This window comes from Vipera berus (genome assembly GCF_964194415.1).
Source record: "Vipera berus genome assembly, chromosome: 1".
NCBI lineage: Eukaryota > Metazoa > Chordata > Lepidosauria > Squamata > Viperidae > Vipera > Vipera berus.
In genome coordinates this window covers 168,508,097-168,525,177 of record NC_138202.1, presented here as the reverse complement: position 1 = coordinate 168,525,177, position 17,081 = coordinate 168,508,097, and the positions used below count along the sequence as shown (strand labels likewise).

The 17,081-nt window shown below is 38.2% G+C and overlaps 1 protein-coding gene across 2 annotated transcripts in view; it reads right to left on the bottom strand.

Moving 5' to 3' along the window:
- The window catches only part of GULP1 (GULP PTB domain containing engulfment adaptor 1), a 150,829-nt gene that overhangs the window by 67,030 nt on the left and 66,718 nt on the right, over positions 1–17,081 (bottom strand). The window contains exon 3 of one of the 2 annotated variants that reach the window (XM_081314156.1): positions 5,814–5,875. In XM_081314156.1, coding sequence (XP_081170282.1) covers positions 5,814–5,841 — 28 coding nt within the window. In that variant the 5' untranslated portion in view covers positions 5,842–5,875. Of the gene's footprint in view, positions 1–5,813; positions 6,106–17,081 lie in introns of those variants that run through there. The other variant, XM_081314157.1, reaches the window with a different exon arrangement.

Here is a 17,081-nt window from a genome sequence, read left to right as displayed (position 1 = left end):
GCACTTGCCCTCAGGGGGCCGGGTGGGTATGGCCAGGGTGGGTGTGGCCTACTGGGTGGGTGTGGCTAGAGTGCTTATGGCCTACTGGGTGGGCATGGCCAGCTCTACATAGTTGGCATCAAGAGTGCCTATGGGGGCCTGGGCAGGAGTGGGACAGATTTGAGGGTCTCTGGCAGAAGGAGGGTCTCTGGGCCAGGGCCAAGGCAGTGGCGGCCGTTCCTTCACTGTTTCCAGGATGGCTTCACGGGCCACATGAAACCACTTCGCGGGCCAGATCCGGCCCCCGGGCCTTGTGTTTGACATGTCTGCTCTAACAGGTCAATACATCAATCCGTGTTTAATGTCACTGCATATAACTCCCAGATATGAAATCCAATCATGCGAAGGAACTTTCTTCACAATGTTAAAATACTTAGTTCTTCTTTTTTGGAAAGTTGTCTTATAGCCTCCAACGTCCCGCTAAGCCCAAAAGCATTATTAAGTTGTGGTTAGTTGCGAAGTCGTGTCCAACCCATCGCTACCCCATGGACAATGTTCCTCCAGGCCTTCCTGTCCTCCTCTACCAATTTCTGGAGTCCATTTAGGCTCACGCCTACTGCTTCAGTGACTCCATCCAGCCACCTCATTCTCTGTCGTCCCCTTCTTTTCTTGTCCTCAACCTTTCCCAGCATTATTAAGTAATGTGAGATAATTTCATCTTGAATGCGTATGTCCTTTAGCTAATTTAGCAGTTTTGAACTTTCATAGTACATCTTTGAATGCCATAAACTTTAAAAATAGCTTTGTAAAATTAATAGCCTGACCAGATAAAGTCAATCCTTCCTCCCATAGTGTTGCTAGGCAGGGAAGAAAAAAAAATTAGTGGGCTGCTTCACTCTGGCCCATGGATGATTTTGTTGGTGGATTCTAAACTTGGCACATCTTCTAAGTCCATGCATGCTGCTGTTGTTGTTTCCAATTTTGTTTTAGGGCAAATCCAGCCTTTTAAAGATAAAACAAATGCTAACAATAGTAATATGTTCAAAGGAGATGAACACCATGGTTACCCACCCACCCTTTTTTCCCAGCACTTCTGCTATTTTAATATTTGTTTAGCAATCGAATAAAGGGAAAACACTATTGCTAATTATGAACTGTTAGTTTTTGTGGGTGTTTTATTTTGGCAGAAGCTATAAAGAAAGCTAAATGGTTTGGAATTGTTTTTCTCATCATTTTTTTCTTCAGAAACAATCTGAAAACCACATGCAAATTATATTAACTGAGCAAATAAGTTTTTTTTTAATCCCATTTATATCTTGCCCTTCTCCGAAGACTCAGGGCGACTTACAATTTAAGCACAAACCAATGTGCTTAGCAATAGCCTTCATTCTATGTATATGCCTGCTTATTAGGGCTTTCGGGGATCCCCAAGTGGCATTATTACAAAGTCAGCTTATTGCCCCCAACAATCTGGGTCCTCACTTTACCTACCTCGGAAGGATGGAAGGCTGAGTCAACCTTGAGCCTGGTGGGACCCGAACCTGCACTAATTGCAGGCAGCTGGTGTTACTTAAGGAGACATTAGCCCACTGCTCCACCAAGGCTCCACCAAGTGGCAGAATTCACACAATATATAGCCACAAAACAATGCTAAGAAATATTGTGTTGAACAGAGTTCCCAGCAAAGCAAATTTAGATTCTCTGTTCCATCTGATTTTACTTTTCAGGATTCTCTCAATTCAAAAGAATAAGCTTGACATGCTGTATTTCCAAGGAAATCTCTGAAAGCCACCTAGACTCCAGGGGAATTCTTTTTTTTTTAATGCAGTAGAGTAGGCTACTTATTTTGTTTGCTTGGAAATATGCCTAATTACCTGCCCACCTTCTACCAAAACATAGGGGAACTGGGATAGTAGATAGCATCTTAGGAAAAACAGGAAGCAAAATTATTTATTAGATTTATATCCCATCTTTATTTAATACAATCAATTTGCCTTCTACTAAATGAGTATTTTATCACTGGATAAGTTCACCAAGGCCGTCATTTTGTTAAAGTGACCATGGTCTTTGAGGTATGTCTTCCAACCCTCAAAGGCAGGAGATTCCTAGTTTAGAATATCTAAATCTCCTAGCCACTGGCTCTTAATTTTTGCATTGTGTTTTTAATTTTATTTTTAAAAAAACAAGCATACACAAGCTATGCTTACAATGGATGGCTTATTCATTAGGTGAAGCAATTTATTGCTTATTCATTTCACTATTTAATCATAAAATTCAAAACAAAATTGTATTTTCTATTTGTGATATGAAAGTGAAATGTTTTCACCATCTTCTGTTATTAAAAATCAATCACTATACCCATAAAAATAAACTCAATCTGCCTTGAGGTTGAAAATGCTAAAATATCAGTATAGAATTCTTAAATTTGGCATATTTGCCTTGGCTCAATTTTTGATGTCTATCTGTATCTCTTTGTGCAATTATCTTTGTTGTTGTGGTGGTGATGATGATGATGTACATTTACTTTTTACTCTCAGGCAAATAAATATATCCTAAAGAAGTTTGGATTTGGTTTATTAGTCTCCTCCCTCTTCACACTTGCTTTTGTAATAAAATGAAATACCGGGATAATATTACTGTAACAACCACCAAATGAATACCTGGCATAGTGCAGATTTCATTTTGGAATAGGTTAATTGTTCTTTAAATTTTTAATATACAATTTAGGCTTGTAATACAAAACAGCGCCTAAAAAGACAATCTTACTAGAGAGAGCTAACTTATAAAACATTTGGTTCGGTTAGCTTATAAATAATTTATGACTTAATTTATCTGTTTATCTTGTTTTCTTTCCTTTCTTTTTCTTTTTTATATATATAAAATCTATGTATGCCTAAGGGGAAAAAGACTTTTTAATCTTCGTGCACTGCCTACAGGAAATCATAATAGGCATGCATTTGTATATTATCATCTTCATTCTAGCAATTGAAGAATACACTTTATCATTCCCCACACTACTATTACTATCACTACCACCACTACCACTAAATACCTTCCAAATAAACCTGCAAGTGAATTTAATGTTAATTTGAAAAGCCAATTTCATCTAATACAGGGTTTCCCAACCCCAGGTCTGTGAACCGGTCCCGGTCCGCAGTATGCAGCAACTGGTCCACACAAACAAGCAAAGCCCCATCCGTGGGATGCAGGTAGCACACAAAACCACGTACTCTCTGATCCGTGGAAAAACCTTTCTCCATGGAACTGGTCCCCGATGCCCAAAAGATTGGTGACCTCTGACCTAATAGATAAGGTTCTGGAGAAGAAATGTGGAAATCAGAGTTTTAGTCCTGGCCTGGGTGGCTATGGGTGGTGCGGTTAAGACGCTGGGCTTATCAAGACATGAGTACCACTATCCTTGCCCCAGGTTCCTTCCAACCTAGCAGTTTGAAAGCATACAAATGCAAGTAGATAAATAGGTACCACTTCAATGAGATGGTAATAGTGCTCTGTGACATCTTGCTGGTCACATAACTGTGAAAATGTCTTTAGACAGCGCTGGCTCAATGGCCTTTAAATAGAGATGAACGCCACCCCCCTGTAGCCAGCAACGACTAGCGGAGTAAATCCGCAGGAACTCCTTTTATTTTTAGGTGGCTATACAAATTGAATAAATGAACAACTGGCAGCTGGGTGATATGTGCCAGTTACTCTCTCTTAGCCCTAGAATAAAGTCAATGGCAAACCACTTCTCAAAATGTTGCCACCAAAACCAACTTTCAAAGAAAGCCCCAACTGATTGACATAATTTCCCCTGAATTGTCTATCAAGAGCTGCTTCTTTGAATTCTTGCAAGATTATAGTTATCTTCATAACGCAAAACACATTACACTTACTCTAAAATGAAAGCAAACACTTTCAATCTACTCTTCACAGCCCTACCCGAGGAATACAGAAGTGCATAAGCAAAAGGATTATTCCTGCTCATTTCTGACACATTAAGCATGAAACCATTAATTTAGAGCAGCACTAAATCATAATTTGGTATAACTTGCACAATCCTATTACTTCTCTCGTGCTAGCAGAAGATGATGGGCATTTGCCTGCATTTTCAACTACTGATTACTGTAATTCGTTATTCCATCTCAGTGAAAATATTCTATTTAGTTTAACTGAATTCTGTCTCATCCTGGCTTGTTTCAATAAACTTCAGTGAACTAGGGTTTGATCAATAAAATCAAGATGGCAACCATGAATAACATAAAAAGCAGGTAGTTTTCATTGCGTCATCATGGTTGCCTTGTCTTTTATGACCAGGCCACGTAGACAGCACTGCAGCAAACCACAGGAGGAAATAATGATAGTTTCTACCAAATTGGATATAAAAAAACACGATCCTGTATACAAGCAGAAACTAAAGCAATGTTTGTGTTATTACAAAATATTATTTGAGTGTTATAGTTCCAAACCCCAAAACAAAAGCTTAAATCAGGCCTTTTTCCTAGCACTTTAGCTAAATCAGATATGCACCATTGTAGGTGGGAAGCTCATTCAAAGTATACGGTGAATTCATTGCCAGATGTATTTTGAATACATATTGCCATTTATGTAAGAATAGTGTTCCTTATTTCAGGTTTTTAATACTTCTTTAAAAAAAAGAAAGCCAAGGATTTTTTTCCCAGTAGACCACATGCAAGTCTATGTGATATACATATAAATATGCATATATGCATATATGTATGTATATGTGATACATATCTATATGTATATGTGATACATGTACACATATACATGTCTGTCTTCATAAAGCAACAAGAAAAAATGAATGTATCCATTGGACACATATCAAGACAAGTTTAATGTTTAATGTTTGAACCTCCAAATCAGCCCTGCATCATATAAATAGCTCATATATACCAGTCAGAATATGTTTTAAATAGCTCATGTGGAGCTTCATTGTTCTTCAGACTTCTTATAATATATTTAATCTCACTTTCTAAAACTGGTGGCCACCTTTTGTAGGTGGCAAATCACTATTTAGTAAATGCTTCTTGTCAGGTGCTAAGAGCGTGGACAAATGATAATAATTTTCGTCATCCTCAGTTGAATGCTACAAAAATTTAAACCTTGGGTTTGTATTTGATACCTAGCAGCCACTGGAATCCTTTTGTAATTGCTTTAGTAGCTTTTCTATAATCTATTTAGAAGAACTCTGTGTCCTTGAAATACCTATTTCGATTCTAACTTGTTGAGAGAAGCTTTCAGACCAGAATACCTAATGGATTTTTTTCATTGTTACGGATATGGTCAGTCAGTGCTTTTTTTGTAAAAGAAAAAGGTGCCGGAACTCACACATCATACAACCCGCCTTGCCTACCCTACAAGGTTCCATCCAAAAAAGGTGCCGGAACTCCGTTCTGGGCGTTCTATGACAAAAAAAGCCCTGTGGTCAGTCAATGAGATTATTGGGAAAGGTTCAATTATGTGTGATGAGAATTCCAGAATCCCATCACAAGCTGGGTGCATCAAAATGTTCACTTCTTCAGGTGACCATTTGGAAGATTTCTAATTTTTTTTTCCAGGTTTTGTGTGAAAGTTGGTTTTCCTTCTTTTCCTTTAGCCTGCCTCATTAATATAAATGTTTGCTATATAATTTTACTCTATCTTTTAAACCTTATAAACCACTACTGTACGTAAGGACAAATAATTAAATAATTAACTCACCAAGGCATTTTATCACAATGCTCTGGACAGATGTCATTTCACGTTTTGTCCTTTTGAACTTGTCTTTTTTCAATTCACTATTCCAAGATCATTGAACTGAAACTGCTTACCTTTTTTTCTGCTAAAAGCACGATTCATGATGAGAAGTCATCCACTGTGCATATGATTTAAGCTAAAAAATAAAACAAAAAAATATATATATGTATATATATATATACACATGTGTATGCATATATAAATTTTGATTAAAAATGACACTGATTTCACAATAATTTATTTGCAAGTACTATTAGATTCATGTTACATACTACGAAAAATATCCTCAAAAAAGAACTAACCAATGCATACCTTCTGCAATATAATTAAAATGCAATCTAAAAAAAAGTGCTAAATCCAATAAAGTCTCACTAATCTCTCTTAGATTTAACCTACAGCACTTGAAGACAAAAATGCCAAATATAAATATAAAGGTAGATTGGAGAGAAAGTAAATTCCTTAAATTTAAGACAACATCAACACTTAGAGCTTTCAGTGTACTTGGACTAGCCCTTTCGGTACCCTTAGAAACCCATTTTGTAGACATGTTTTTTTTGTTTTGTCTTGCTTTATTTCTGCTATAAGACATGATACCACAAATGAATTTCTCTGGATTTTTTCAACCATATCCATGCGTTAACTCTGATTACATAGGTTTTGTTTATAAAGGAACCTTCAAATTAAATTCTCCTAGGTTGCACTGACTTTCTGGGGAAGCTGGTAGGGAAGATTTCAAATGGCAATCACACGTTCGTGGGGGCGCTTGGCAATATGTCGTAAGCACAAATGGGTGGCCAAGAGCCCAGATTACAGTCATGCGACCACTGGGTGCTTCAGTGGCTGTAACTTTGGGCATGGATCCAAGTCTCTTCATTCATCCCTATCAAATGGTTGCTGAACCAAGTGTCTTTAAGCAAGGGCCACATTTATATTTCCAGAGCAACACAATTACTTATTAGTTTGGAACATAGCAGTTTCTTAATGCAGAAAATGATGTACATATTAAGAAACATATTTTCAGATATGATTACTGTTAACAAATAATGTAAAGGTCACAACTTTAATGAGTGATTAGCGGAACTCCCAAAATATGGCATCTTCTCCTAGTTTAGGCTGTACTTGAAGGAGAAATTGGCAGAAGAGAGATTTGATATGGTCCGAGAGAGGTCTTAGCCTTGATAAACCCCCATCTCTTAGGGTTAGGAATATATATAGTGGCTGTTCTCCCAGTACTTGCACATGGTGATGCCCTGTCCAATGGTTTTTGTGGTTCTTGTTTAGATGTTTGCTCCTGATTTTTTTTAATCTTCTTGTTTTTTTAATACCTTTTCTATTAGACTGTAAGCCATTGAGACACTCTGGGAATCAGGCAGCCCACATATTCTACTAAATAAAGCAAATAAATAATGTACTTAATTCTGAAGAAGCTTGCAGCAGGTCCAGTGAAACTCCACCACTGCCCCATCATATACAATCGTTCATTTTTCCACACGGTATTAGTCATAAACCATTTTGGTAATCAAGAACAGCTGTGAAAACCTATCCACTATGATTAAATTGAATAATATTTATTTACTAAATCTCTTACTTATCTGGAGAGCTCACAAAAAATTTATTTACTAAATCTCTTACTTATCTGGAGAGCTCACAAAAAATTTATTTACTAAATCTCTTACTTATCTGGAGAGCTCACAAAAATTTTTTTTAAAAAAAAGTTTACTAAATAAATCTTAAAGCACAGAAATCATAGTGTAGTAATAATGGTTTGCCCCTGTTTAGGGTAATTCCCTTAAAACAGGAAGGGAGCCTAATCATTGTGCAAACAAATTGTCCTAATGAAATGGTGGGAGAAAAACTAAAGATTTAAAAACCACTAATCCTGTAATGTATTGGGCCAAGTTTGAATAAGTTGTACCACGTGGGTTTGGTTGCTGTGAGACTGCTTAAGCAGGGAGCTGGGTAATGGTCGCCAGCTTCTCAGACAGTCAGTCTCCAGGACCACCATTGGTTGGCTCTAGGGCGGCAATAGGTTGCTTTAAACCTATTGGCCACCGCCTAGTGGCCGGAGTATAAATAGCTGCGTTGCAGCCCTGGTTCTCAGTTCAGTTCCAGCCTTTCAATAAAAGCATGTTCCTGCCTGAAATCTCTTGCCTCGTCTCCTGCTTTCCAAGCAAGAACCCAGTACACAACGTATCCCAAACCCCGTGGAACTCAAACGAGAGGGCAGAAAGAAGGGAACAGCTATAGGAATGATTTAAAGAGTGGCAATCAGCTATCACTACTTCTGCTTAGTGAAAAACCAGAAGAGAAGGGGAGGCAGAAAGTGGAAGCTGGGCAGCATTAGAAAAGGACATCTAAGAGATATTGTTTTTCAAATTTCACTAAGAGAACTAAAGGTAATGCTAATCTTCAGAACAAAGAAGGCCTGAGTGAGGAAAATGGAGACAGAATGGGGAAAATAGACAGAGAAGAAATAAAGAATTATGTGGTACAAATACAGGCAATAGAACAATAAAACATACAGGAAGGTAAGGTAACAGATTCTTCCTGAATTTTTTTTTAGTATTCTTGGTAGTTGAATAATGTATATTTATTTAGAGGCCCAATTTTGAGTTGAGCATCTTGTTAACTAAAATCACTTATTACTGAATACCTTATTTCTAGCACAAAAAAGTGCTGGTAAAATACTAATTTGGAGAGCATCTCTTTTTTGTATGTAATGTAGAACTCAAAACACTACAAATCACTTTAAAAAAAAGCCTTGATTCAAACCCTAACATCCAAAATATATTTACTCCTCAACAAAACTCAGGCCTAATACTACTCAGTACAGAACAGTCCATGCAGTAGTAATTGGAAAGGCCCTGTGACCTGGGAGATTTAATTTAATTAATTTAATTTACTAATTTTATTTATATACCACCCTTCTCCCGAAGGACTCAGGGCGGTGAACAGGGCAGATACCGGTATATAAAAAATACAAAAATACAAAAGTTAAAAAAGAATTAAACATATGCCCAACTAAAGACAGTAAATACATATATTAAAAATGACAATAAAAAACCCAACCCATCCCCCATCAGGCCAGGCCGGCTTGTTCAAATAAGAGTGTCTTCAGATCGCGACGGAAGGAGCGAAGGTCGGGCGCCATCCGGAGCTCAACCGGCAACCGATTCCATAGCTCCGGGGCGCCCACAGAGAAGTACCTCCCCCTGGGGGCCACCAATCGACATTCTCTGATCGGTGGCACCCTGAGGAGTCCCTCTCTGTGGGAGCGCACAGGGCGGAGGGAAGTTGATGCCGGCAGCAGGTGCTCCCTAAGGTACTCCGGACCCATGCCATGTAGGGCCTTAAACACCATTACCAGTACCTTGAATCTCACCCGGAAGACAACTGGTAACCAATGCAGCTCACGGAGCAGAGGTGTAACATGGGAGTATCGGGAGACTCCCAACACAACTCTCGCGGCTGCATTCTGTACCAGTTGGAGCCTCCGAGTGGTCCTCAAGGGCAGCCCCATGTAGAGAGCGTTGCAGTAGTCCAGACGAGAGGTCACGAGCGCGTGAGTGACCGTACATAAGGCATCCCGGTCTAGATAGGGCCGCAACTGGCACACCAGGCGAACCTGGGCGAAGGCCCCCCTAGTCACAGCTACTATATGGTCTTCCAGAGTGAGCCGTGAATCTAGGAGGACTCCCAAGTTGCGAGCCCTATCTACGGGGGGCAATAGTTCACCCCCCATGGAAAGAGATGGAATGTTCTGAATATCCCGGGATGCCGGTATGCACAGCCACTCAGTCTTGTCGGGGTTGAGTTGAAGTCTGTTCCTCCCCATCCAGACCCGAACCGCCTCCAGGCAACGGGACATCACATCGAGGGCATCACTGGGGTGGTTTGGGGTCGAAATAAAAAGCTGGGTATCATCAGCATACTGATGATACCCAACTCCAAAACCACGAATGATCTCACCCAGCGGTTTAGTAGATGAGTAGCTACTCCATTTCCATGCCATTTCTCTTGACAAATATCTCACTTTAAGGCAATGAATATCCCCAGAATGCCACAGAGATTCCCTCATGTGCACCACAAAACTTTGATTTTAAGCGTTTGCAACTGAAAGGACTGTGGATCCACGAGGAATAGTAAATGGCCAACTGGATGCCAGAGAAGTTATCTGGAATTGCACATTGTGACCAGTTCCCAAATGTTGTAACAAGTAGGAGACGAATTTAAAGATGAGGACAAAATGACAGGTGGAGGTAGACTAGCTGAATTATTCTCAACCCATTCCACCTCATAGGATGTTTTAGAGAAAATTCTCAGCAGCATTATGTCTGCTACTCTGAGTACTACAAAACAGATAATAATAATTCAACCATACTGGACTGGTTTCAACTGAGGAGAGTCTCTCCTATAAATAATATGGTGAAACGCAAATTACAAAACCCCATACCGGATTAGTCATTCCCCAAGTCAACAAGATATCTGAAAAGAATGCATCCGTTCTGGAACATACAAAATCAGAAATAACAGAAGCTAGCAAATCAATCTTTGATTTATAATACAAAATAAAGTGTTCAACCCCAAAATCTACCCAAGGCAAATTAAATCTACCCAAGAAATTAAACCCTTGCCAGGAGCAGCTCAAATTGTCAAGGTAAACTAGGGGAAGTTGGCAGTAGAGGAAGGCAGCACAGCTGTTGAATAATTTTCATTCCTAAATGAGGTATGGATGTGGAATGTTGCACGTTCACTACACACTTGAAAAAGAATAAAGGGCATTGGAATAATGTTTGGAGGACAGTGAAGAAGATGCACTGAAATTAGTACATGAAGGCTTACTGAATATTGGAGAAATCAAACTGGTGTGCAAAAAAGACCAAGCGAAGAATAAAAAAGAGACATGGCAAAGCATTGCATGGCCAGTACATAAACAAAACTAGCAGGCAAAACACATAACAACCAGGCCTGGCAATGGCTAAGAGCAGGAAAGTTGAAGAAATAGACAGAGGAGCTAATTCTGGCTCCGGAAAATCAAGAGAAAATGTATGTAAAGCCTCTGTATGTAAATACTGCCTCTGCAAAGAAGCTGAAGAAACAGCTGCTGCAAGATCACACAAACGGACTACAACAGCACGACAAAAGGGCAACAATGGCAAATTGGAATATCTGCAAGAAATAGTATTTGCCTGCAAGAAGGACTGATAGGACTACAAAATGGACAGTAAAGCTAAATGAAGAAGCTAAAGTGCTCTGGGTCTTTCAAATTCATACAGACAAGCACCTACCATAAAAGACCCCAGATTTAACAATCGACAATTGTTGATAAGAAAGACAAAAAAAAATCAGAATAGTGGACATTTCAGTACCTGAAGACAGAAGAGAAGAGAAGAGAAAGAACTGGAAAAAATCAGAAAACATCAAGATCTGCAAATTGAAGTAAAATGTCTATGGCAAAAGAAAGCAAAAAAAAAGTACCAATAATAATAGGTTGCAATTCCAAATCAACTGGAACCCCAGGTGAATTCCATCAGCATTGACAAAATCATTATCAGTTTATTTCAAAAGGCAGATTTATTTCGAACTACTTACATCCCGTGATGTAGTTTAATGCCATCAAACAACAATATCCACCAATGCCAGGTTCTTGCGAAGGGCTCAATAGGTGGATAAAAATTCCAATTCTAAAACTAGTCTAAACATCTGGCTGACTGTGCAACCAACCATAATAATAATAATAATAATAATAATAATAATAATAATAATAATAATAATAATAATAATAATAATAATAATAATAATAATAATAATAATAATAATAATAGACATGGCACTGCCTATATTTGTGGACACTCACTTAGTAATTCTTATGTCCTTGGTTAAGACTTGGAATTATTATGTTTCCATCAGTCATAGACTATGGATCTAATTGTAGATTACCCATACATAATAATAAATCCCACAAGGCAGATAGTTACCCAGCATTGAGATGTAGCAGGTACTGTGATGAATTTCATTCTGTCCAGAATGTATTCTTGGTTTAACAAATGAAGCAAGCTAGGAGATATTTCCCAGCCACACCCAGTCATTCTGGGATTAATCGTGATCCAATTAGAAGTTTGAATTTTTAAATTCCAACAAGCAGACCTTGAAATTTGCTAAAGCAGCTCAAAAGAAGCCCACCATTTAGTAATAGAACCCATAGCTAAAATATAAATTATCATGCAACTGCAGAGACTGAAGACACTGACTCTTCCTTCTGCATATGAAGCAAAATAAACAGTAAAGAATATCTTCTTTCTTACATAGTACTAGTGTCTTCATTCTGGTTGAAAAAAAATCAGAGTGAGGAAATGTACACTATCCAGATGGGTCAAAAGACCTTTGCGGGAAAGCTTAATTACTGACATCCCATTCACCACAATGATGATTGTAATTGTTTTAAAATGTTGTAGAGCTTGAGGCAACAACGATAGGTCAAGATATTTTCACAGCTTTGATTAACTATTTAGAATCTGTCCTGGAAATCCAGAGCAGTAATTTGTGCAGAAGCTGTCCTTTCAATAGTTGGATCAACAAGGTTTTATATTTTAGTGAAACTGGTAGTGACTTCTACATCATGAAGCACTGGTTCAAAACACTCAGCCACAAGTTATGGAAATGGTGAACAACATTAAAAGTAGTTCTTTAGATTATGCCTCTTTATTAAACTGAATAGCTTAGAAGAACTCACTCACATTCTGTTAAAACTGCAAAAAGCAAAATGGTTGAGGAAGATATTAGAGTTGGTTTCTCTAGTACTAGATAAATCTCATCATGCTTGAGTATACCACTAGGCAACAATAGTAAAAAAGGTAAAGGTTCCCCTGCACATGCATGCTAGTCGTTTCCGACTCTAGGGGCCGGTGCTCATCTCCGTTTCAAAGCCAAAGAGCCAGGGCTTGTCCGAGGACGTCTCTGTGGTTATGTGGCCAGCATGACTAGACGCCAAAGGCGCACGGAACGCTGTTACCTTCCCACCGTAGTGGTCCCTAGTTTTCTACTTGCATTTTTACGTGCTTTCGAACTGCTAGGTTGGCAGAAGCTGGGATGAGTAACAGGCGCTCACTCTGTTACGTGGCACTCGGGATTCAACCAGCCAAACTGCCGATCTTCTGATCGACAAGCTCAGCGTCCTAACCCACTGAGCCACCGCATCCCTATAGGCAACAATAGAGAAGTTAAATTTCAGTAACTTTCCATTTGCCCTGCTGCTTCCTAGGAATTTAAAATTGGAAATATATCAGCAATGCAACCACATATAATAAATAAACAACTCTGAAAAATGCTGATTTATTGGCAACATCTTTTCTTTTAAGTTATAATTGCAACCAGATTCTTCTGAAAATCTCTTTTTTTAGGCTAAATAAAAATTCCGTATTTGTTTAATACTCAAATCTCTGTTTTTAACATGCATACTTAAGGCACTTTTACTCATGGAAAATGGAATAAAAGGTGCTACAGCATATGACCGAGTTGCTTAAGGTCCTATCTGCAAATGGTAGATGAAAAACATTCCATTTAAGCAATGTAAGTAGGTCGCTCTTATACAGATCCAGAAGTCTGTACCTGTTTGCTGCTATCTAGTTACATAGTGTCTGCAAGATACGAGTACAGGAACTTTGGGAAGCTGGATATACTATAGCAACACAGGTAACATTTATAGTTATAGAACCAGAACCAGCCCTGGTTCTCATAGGGACATGGAGGGAACATACACGTTAGAGTGGTATTATTCAATGCACTTACCAGTCCTAGTGGTTTTTTAAATGAAGACATCAGAGTGAACAGCTGTTCTGAAGCAATATTCATGTTATAACTTATAGCTTTTTCTTGAAATTGAAACAGTTTTGCCAAGTGCTTAACTAGTTTTGCATTAATGTGACAATGCCATAATGGTGGGTAGTGATAGATTCACTCAATGTATATCCTTTCTAATCAATAATATAAGGCAGGGGTGTCAAACTGCTAGCCCATGGGCCTGATGCGTCATGGCGAAACCACGCCCACCCCATTGAGGGCATGTCACGTGACATTACGAGTTTGACACCCCTGATATAAGAAGATGTTTTCCCTTGATATGGATAGGCCCTTTAATATTCTCAAAATATATTCTAGAAAACTAAAGAAGCCTCCAGAAAAGACTCTAGGAAAATACAGGAAACTGAGAAGCAGCACATAGATCTCACTGTACATGTACAGTGCCCCAAACTATCAAAATAAATTTCAAATTAAACAGTGTATGCATACACACAAGAGCATCTATACTTACATAAAGGTAAAGGTAAAGATTCCCCCGCACATGCGTGCTAGTCTTTTCCAACTCTAGGGGCCGGTGCTCATCTCCGTTTCAAAGCCAAAGAGCCAGCGCTTGTCCGAGGATGTCTCCGTGGTCACGTGGCCGGCATGACTAGGCGCCAAAGGCGCACGGAACACTGTTACCTTCCCACCGTAGTGGTCCCTATTTTTCTACTTGCATTTTTACGTGCTTTCGAACTGCTAGGGTGGGAGAAGCTGGGACAAGTAACAGGCGCTCACTCTGTTACGCGGCACTCGGGATTTGACCCGCCAAACTGACAACTTTCTGATTGACAAGCTCAGCGTCCTAACCCACTGAGCCACCACGTCCCCCTATACTTACATATACATACCTAAACATTCAAATCTGCAAAGATTATAACTGTGGGTAGCAGCTGTTAAGCCACCTTCTTATGGTACTTAATTCTGTGTATAAAGAAACCTCCATATTAGAATAAATTTGATCTAGGTTTCTAAGAATTATGCTCCATGCTTTGCCCTCAGTGGCAAATTCATTTTGGAGCTCAAGCTGGACTGAGAATGAGAGTCTGTTTTAAATATGACTAAAATAAATCTGGGACTGTTGGTGGTGATGGTAGAGTCCTTAACTCAGCTTATCCTAGCTGACAAATTCACCTGCATTTGGAAGATGTAAATAGTTATTGATATGACTTACTCTGAACTTTTACTTCATACTATGTTAATGATGGGGTTGAAGAAAGCCATGCTTTCTGACTAACAAGATGACAGAAAGAAATCCTCATATTACCCACTCTGTTACTTGAAGTGACATTTCTTATTCCATCCCCAGATGGGTCTATGACAATTCACCACGGCCAACTCACTAGAGGACAACTCACTGTGGGGAAAGAATTACATTAATATCAAAGAGATGGTGGAACAGAAAGCAAGCAAGAGGGACAGAATGAAATGTGAATGGCAAAAAATATTTTTTTTAAAAAAAAATATTTTAAATAATTAAATAGAATTGTTAAATTGTCCTCAGTGAATTGTCCTGTGGCGAGTTGGCCATGGTGAGTTAGTCACAGCAAGCTGGCTCTGCCAAGTTGTCCCACTGTGGCTCAGATACCTCTACAATACTATCCGTCCCATATAAATGCATAATCACCTGCCAGGTTTTGACACCCCATCTCTAAAGATAACGAAGGAGAGATTTAACAGCATCCCTTTTTAAGAACAACTTTGTGTCTATTCATATGCAATGACTGAGACTTATCACCCTTGTTCTCTATGTATCATATTTAGAGTTAATCTTCTTTGACAACAGCAGATACTGGCCTTAATCTGAAATCTTACTCTCTCTGTTGACAGATCCATTGAGGATAATCATTTCAAAAGTGAAAAATTGTTCCACTATAAATCATAATTAAAAGACAATGGTTTTGATGTAAATGACTTCACACTCCAATTCCATTCCTCTTATTGACCACCCATCATATAGATACATCATATAGATACATAGTCACACATATACCTGTATGTGTACATACCTTCTTTTCTTTTTTTCTCTTCTAATCTATACGTCCATACAATCTATTATTAGCTTTTTAATGCCTTTTTGATCTCTGATCTTATAGATACAATATCACATACAATTAAATATGATTACTTATTTAATTGCAGTGTATTGATATTCATTATTAACAATTCTTTTGAAATTAAATTACTGATGACATGGGGATATCTGAATTGAAGATGGACATGAAAAGAAATATAAATCAGAAAATATTAGATAAGGTTTCCAAGGAATAGTATTTATGGTTGTGTATATTTTAAAATGATTAGTAAGAAATATTTCAATACTCTCAGGAATAAGCTCAGTTAAGGAGCTCTGTCTTTTTTCAGGTTCATGGAGTGAAAAGTCTTGTAAGACCTTAAAATGACTTAATACAGATGAAATTGCCAACTTGATGACAGATTATGGAAATAACCTGCTTGGTTTGATTAAATTATGAGTGTTAATTATCTTAAAAGCATAATGTACTTTTTCATATATTTTTTGGGACTGTTGAAATTGTTTGTGTAAAATGAATCCATTGGTGTTCTGCATATCTTAAAATCACAGAAGAACAGAATCAATATAGATTTTATTTACAGTTCTTATATTAGAATGTCACTTTATTCTGGATCTGAACAGAGAATAAGCCTTGTCATTTGCAGCCCTCACCCTGTGAAATATCTTCCTTCCTGAGGTGAAGATAACCCCCTATCTTTTGCTTTTAAAAAGTCAGGGACATTCTCGTTTGCTATGCATTTTAAGGCAGAATATGCTTTACATCTCTCCCGAGCCTCTGGTTTGACATAGTCTATATTTCATAAATATAAATCTAATTACATTTATTGATTGTGAAATTTATTTTATGGACTGCATTATTTTATTGGATGTATGCCACTTAGAGTCCCTGAATATGGGACTGTATAAATAAATAGCTCCAAAATACATGTTTTAATAAACCATTTTTACTTATTTGATCTTCACAGACTCAATAATAATTGTTGACAGGGAGGGAGGGAGGGAATGTATATATAGAGAGATAGTCCTTGATTTATGGCCAGAATTGGGACTAGAATTTCTCTTGCTAAGCAGGATGGTCCTTAAGTGAGTCATGCCTGATTTTACAATCTTTATTCCCATAGTTATTAAGCAAATCATATGGTTGTTAAATGAGCTTTCTCCCCATTGACTTTGCTTGTTGGAAGGCAGCTGGGAATGGAAAATAGCAGTCACATGATCCCAGGATGCCAATGCCCAAATTCTGATCATGTGACTATGGGGATACTGAAGTGGTTGTAAGTGCAAGGACTGGTCATAAATAACTTTTTTCAGTGCCATTGTAGCTTTGAATGGTTGCTAAATGAATGGTTGTACGTTGTGGACAACTATATTCAAATATTCTTACATATTATATATTTCATACCTTCACTAAACGTTTGGAAGACAATTAACAATATTGCATTACTGGAGTAGAACCAGTATTTTACAC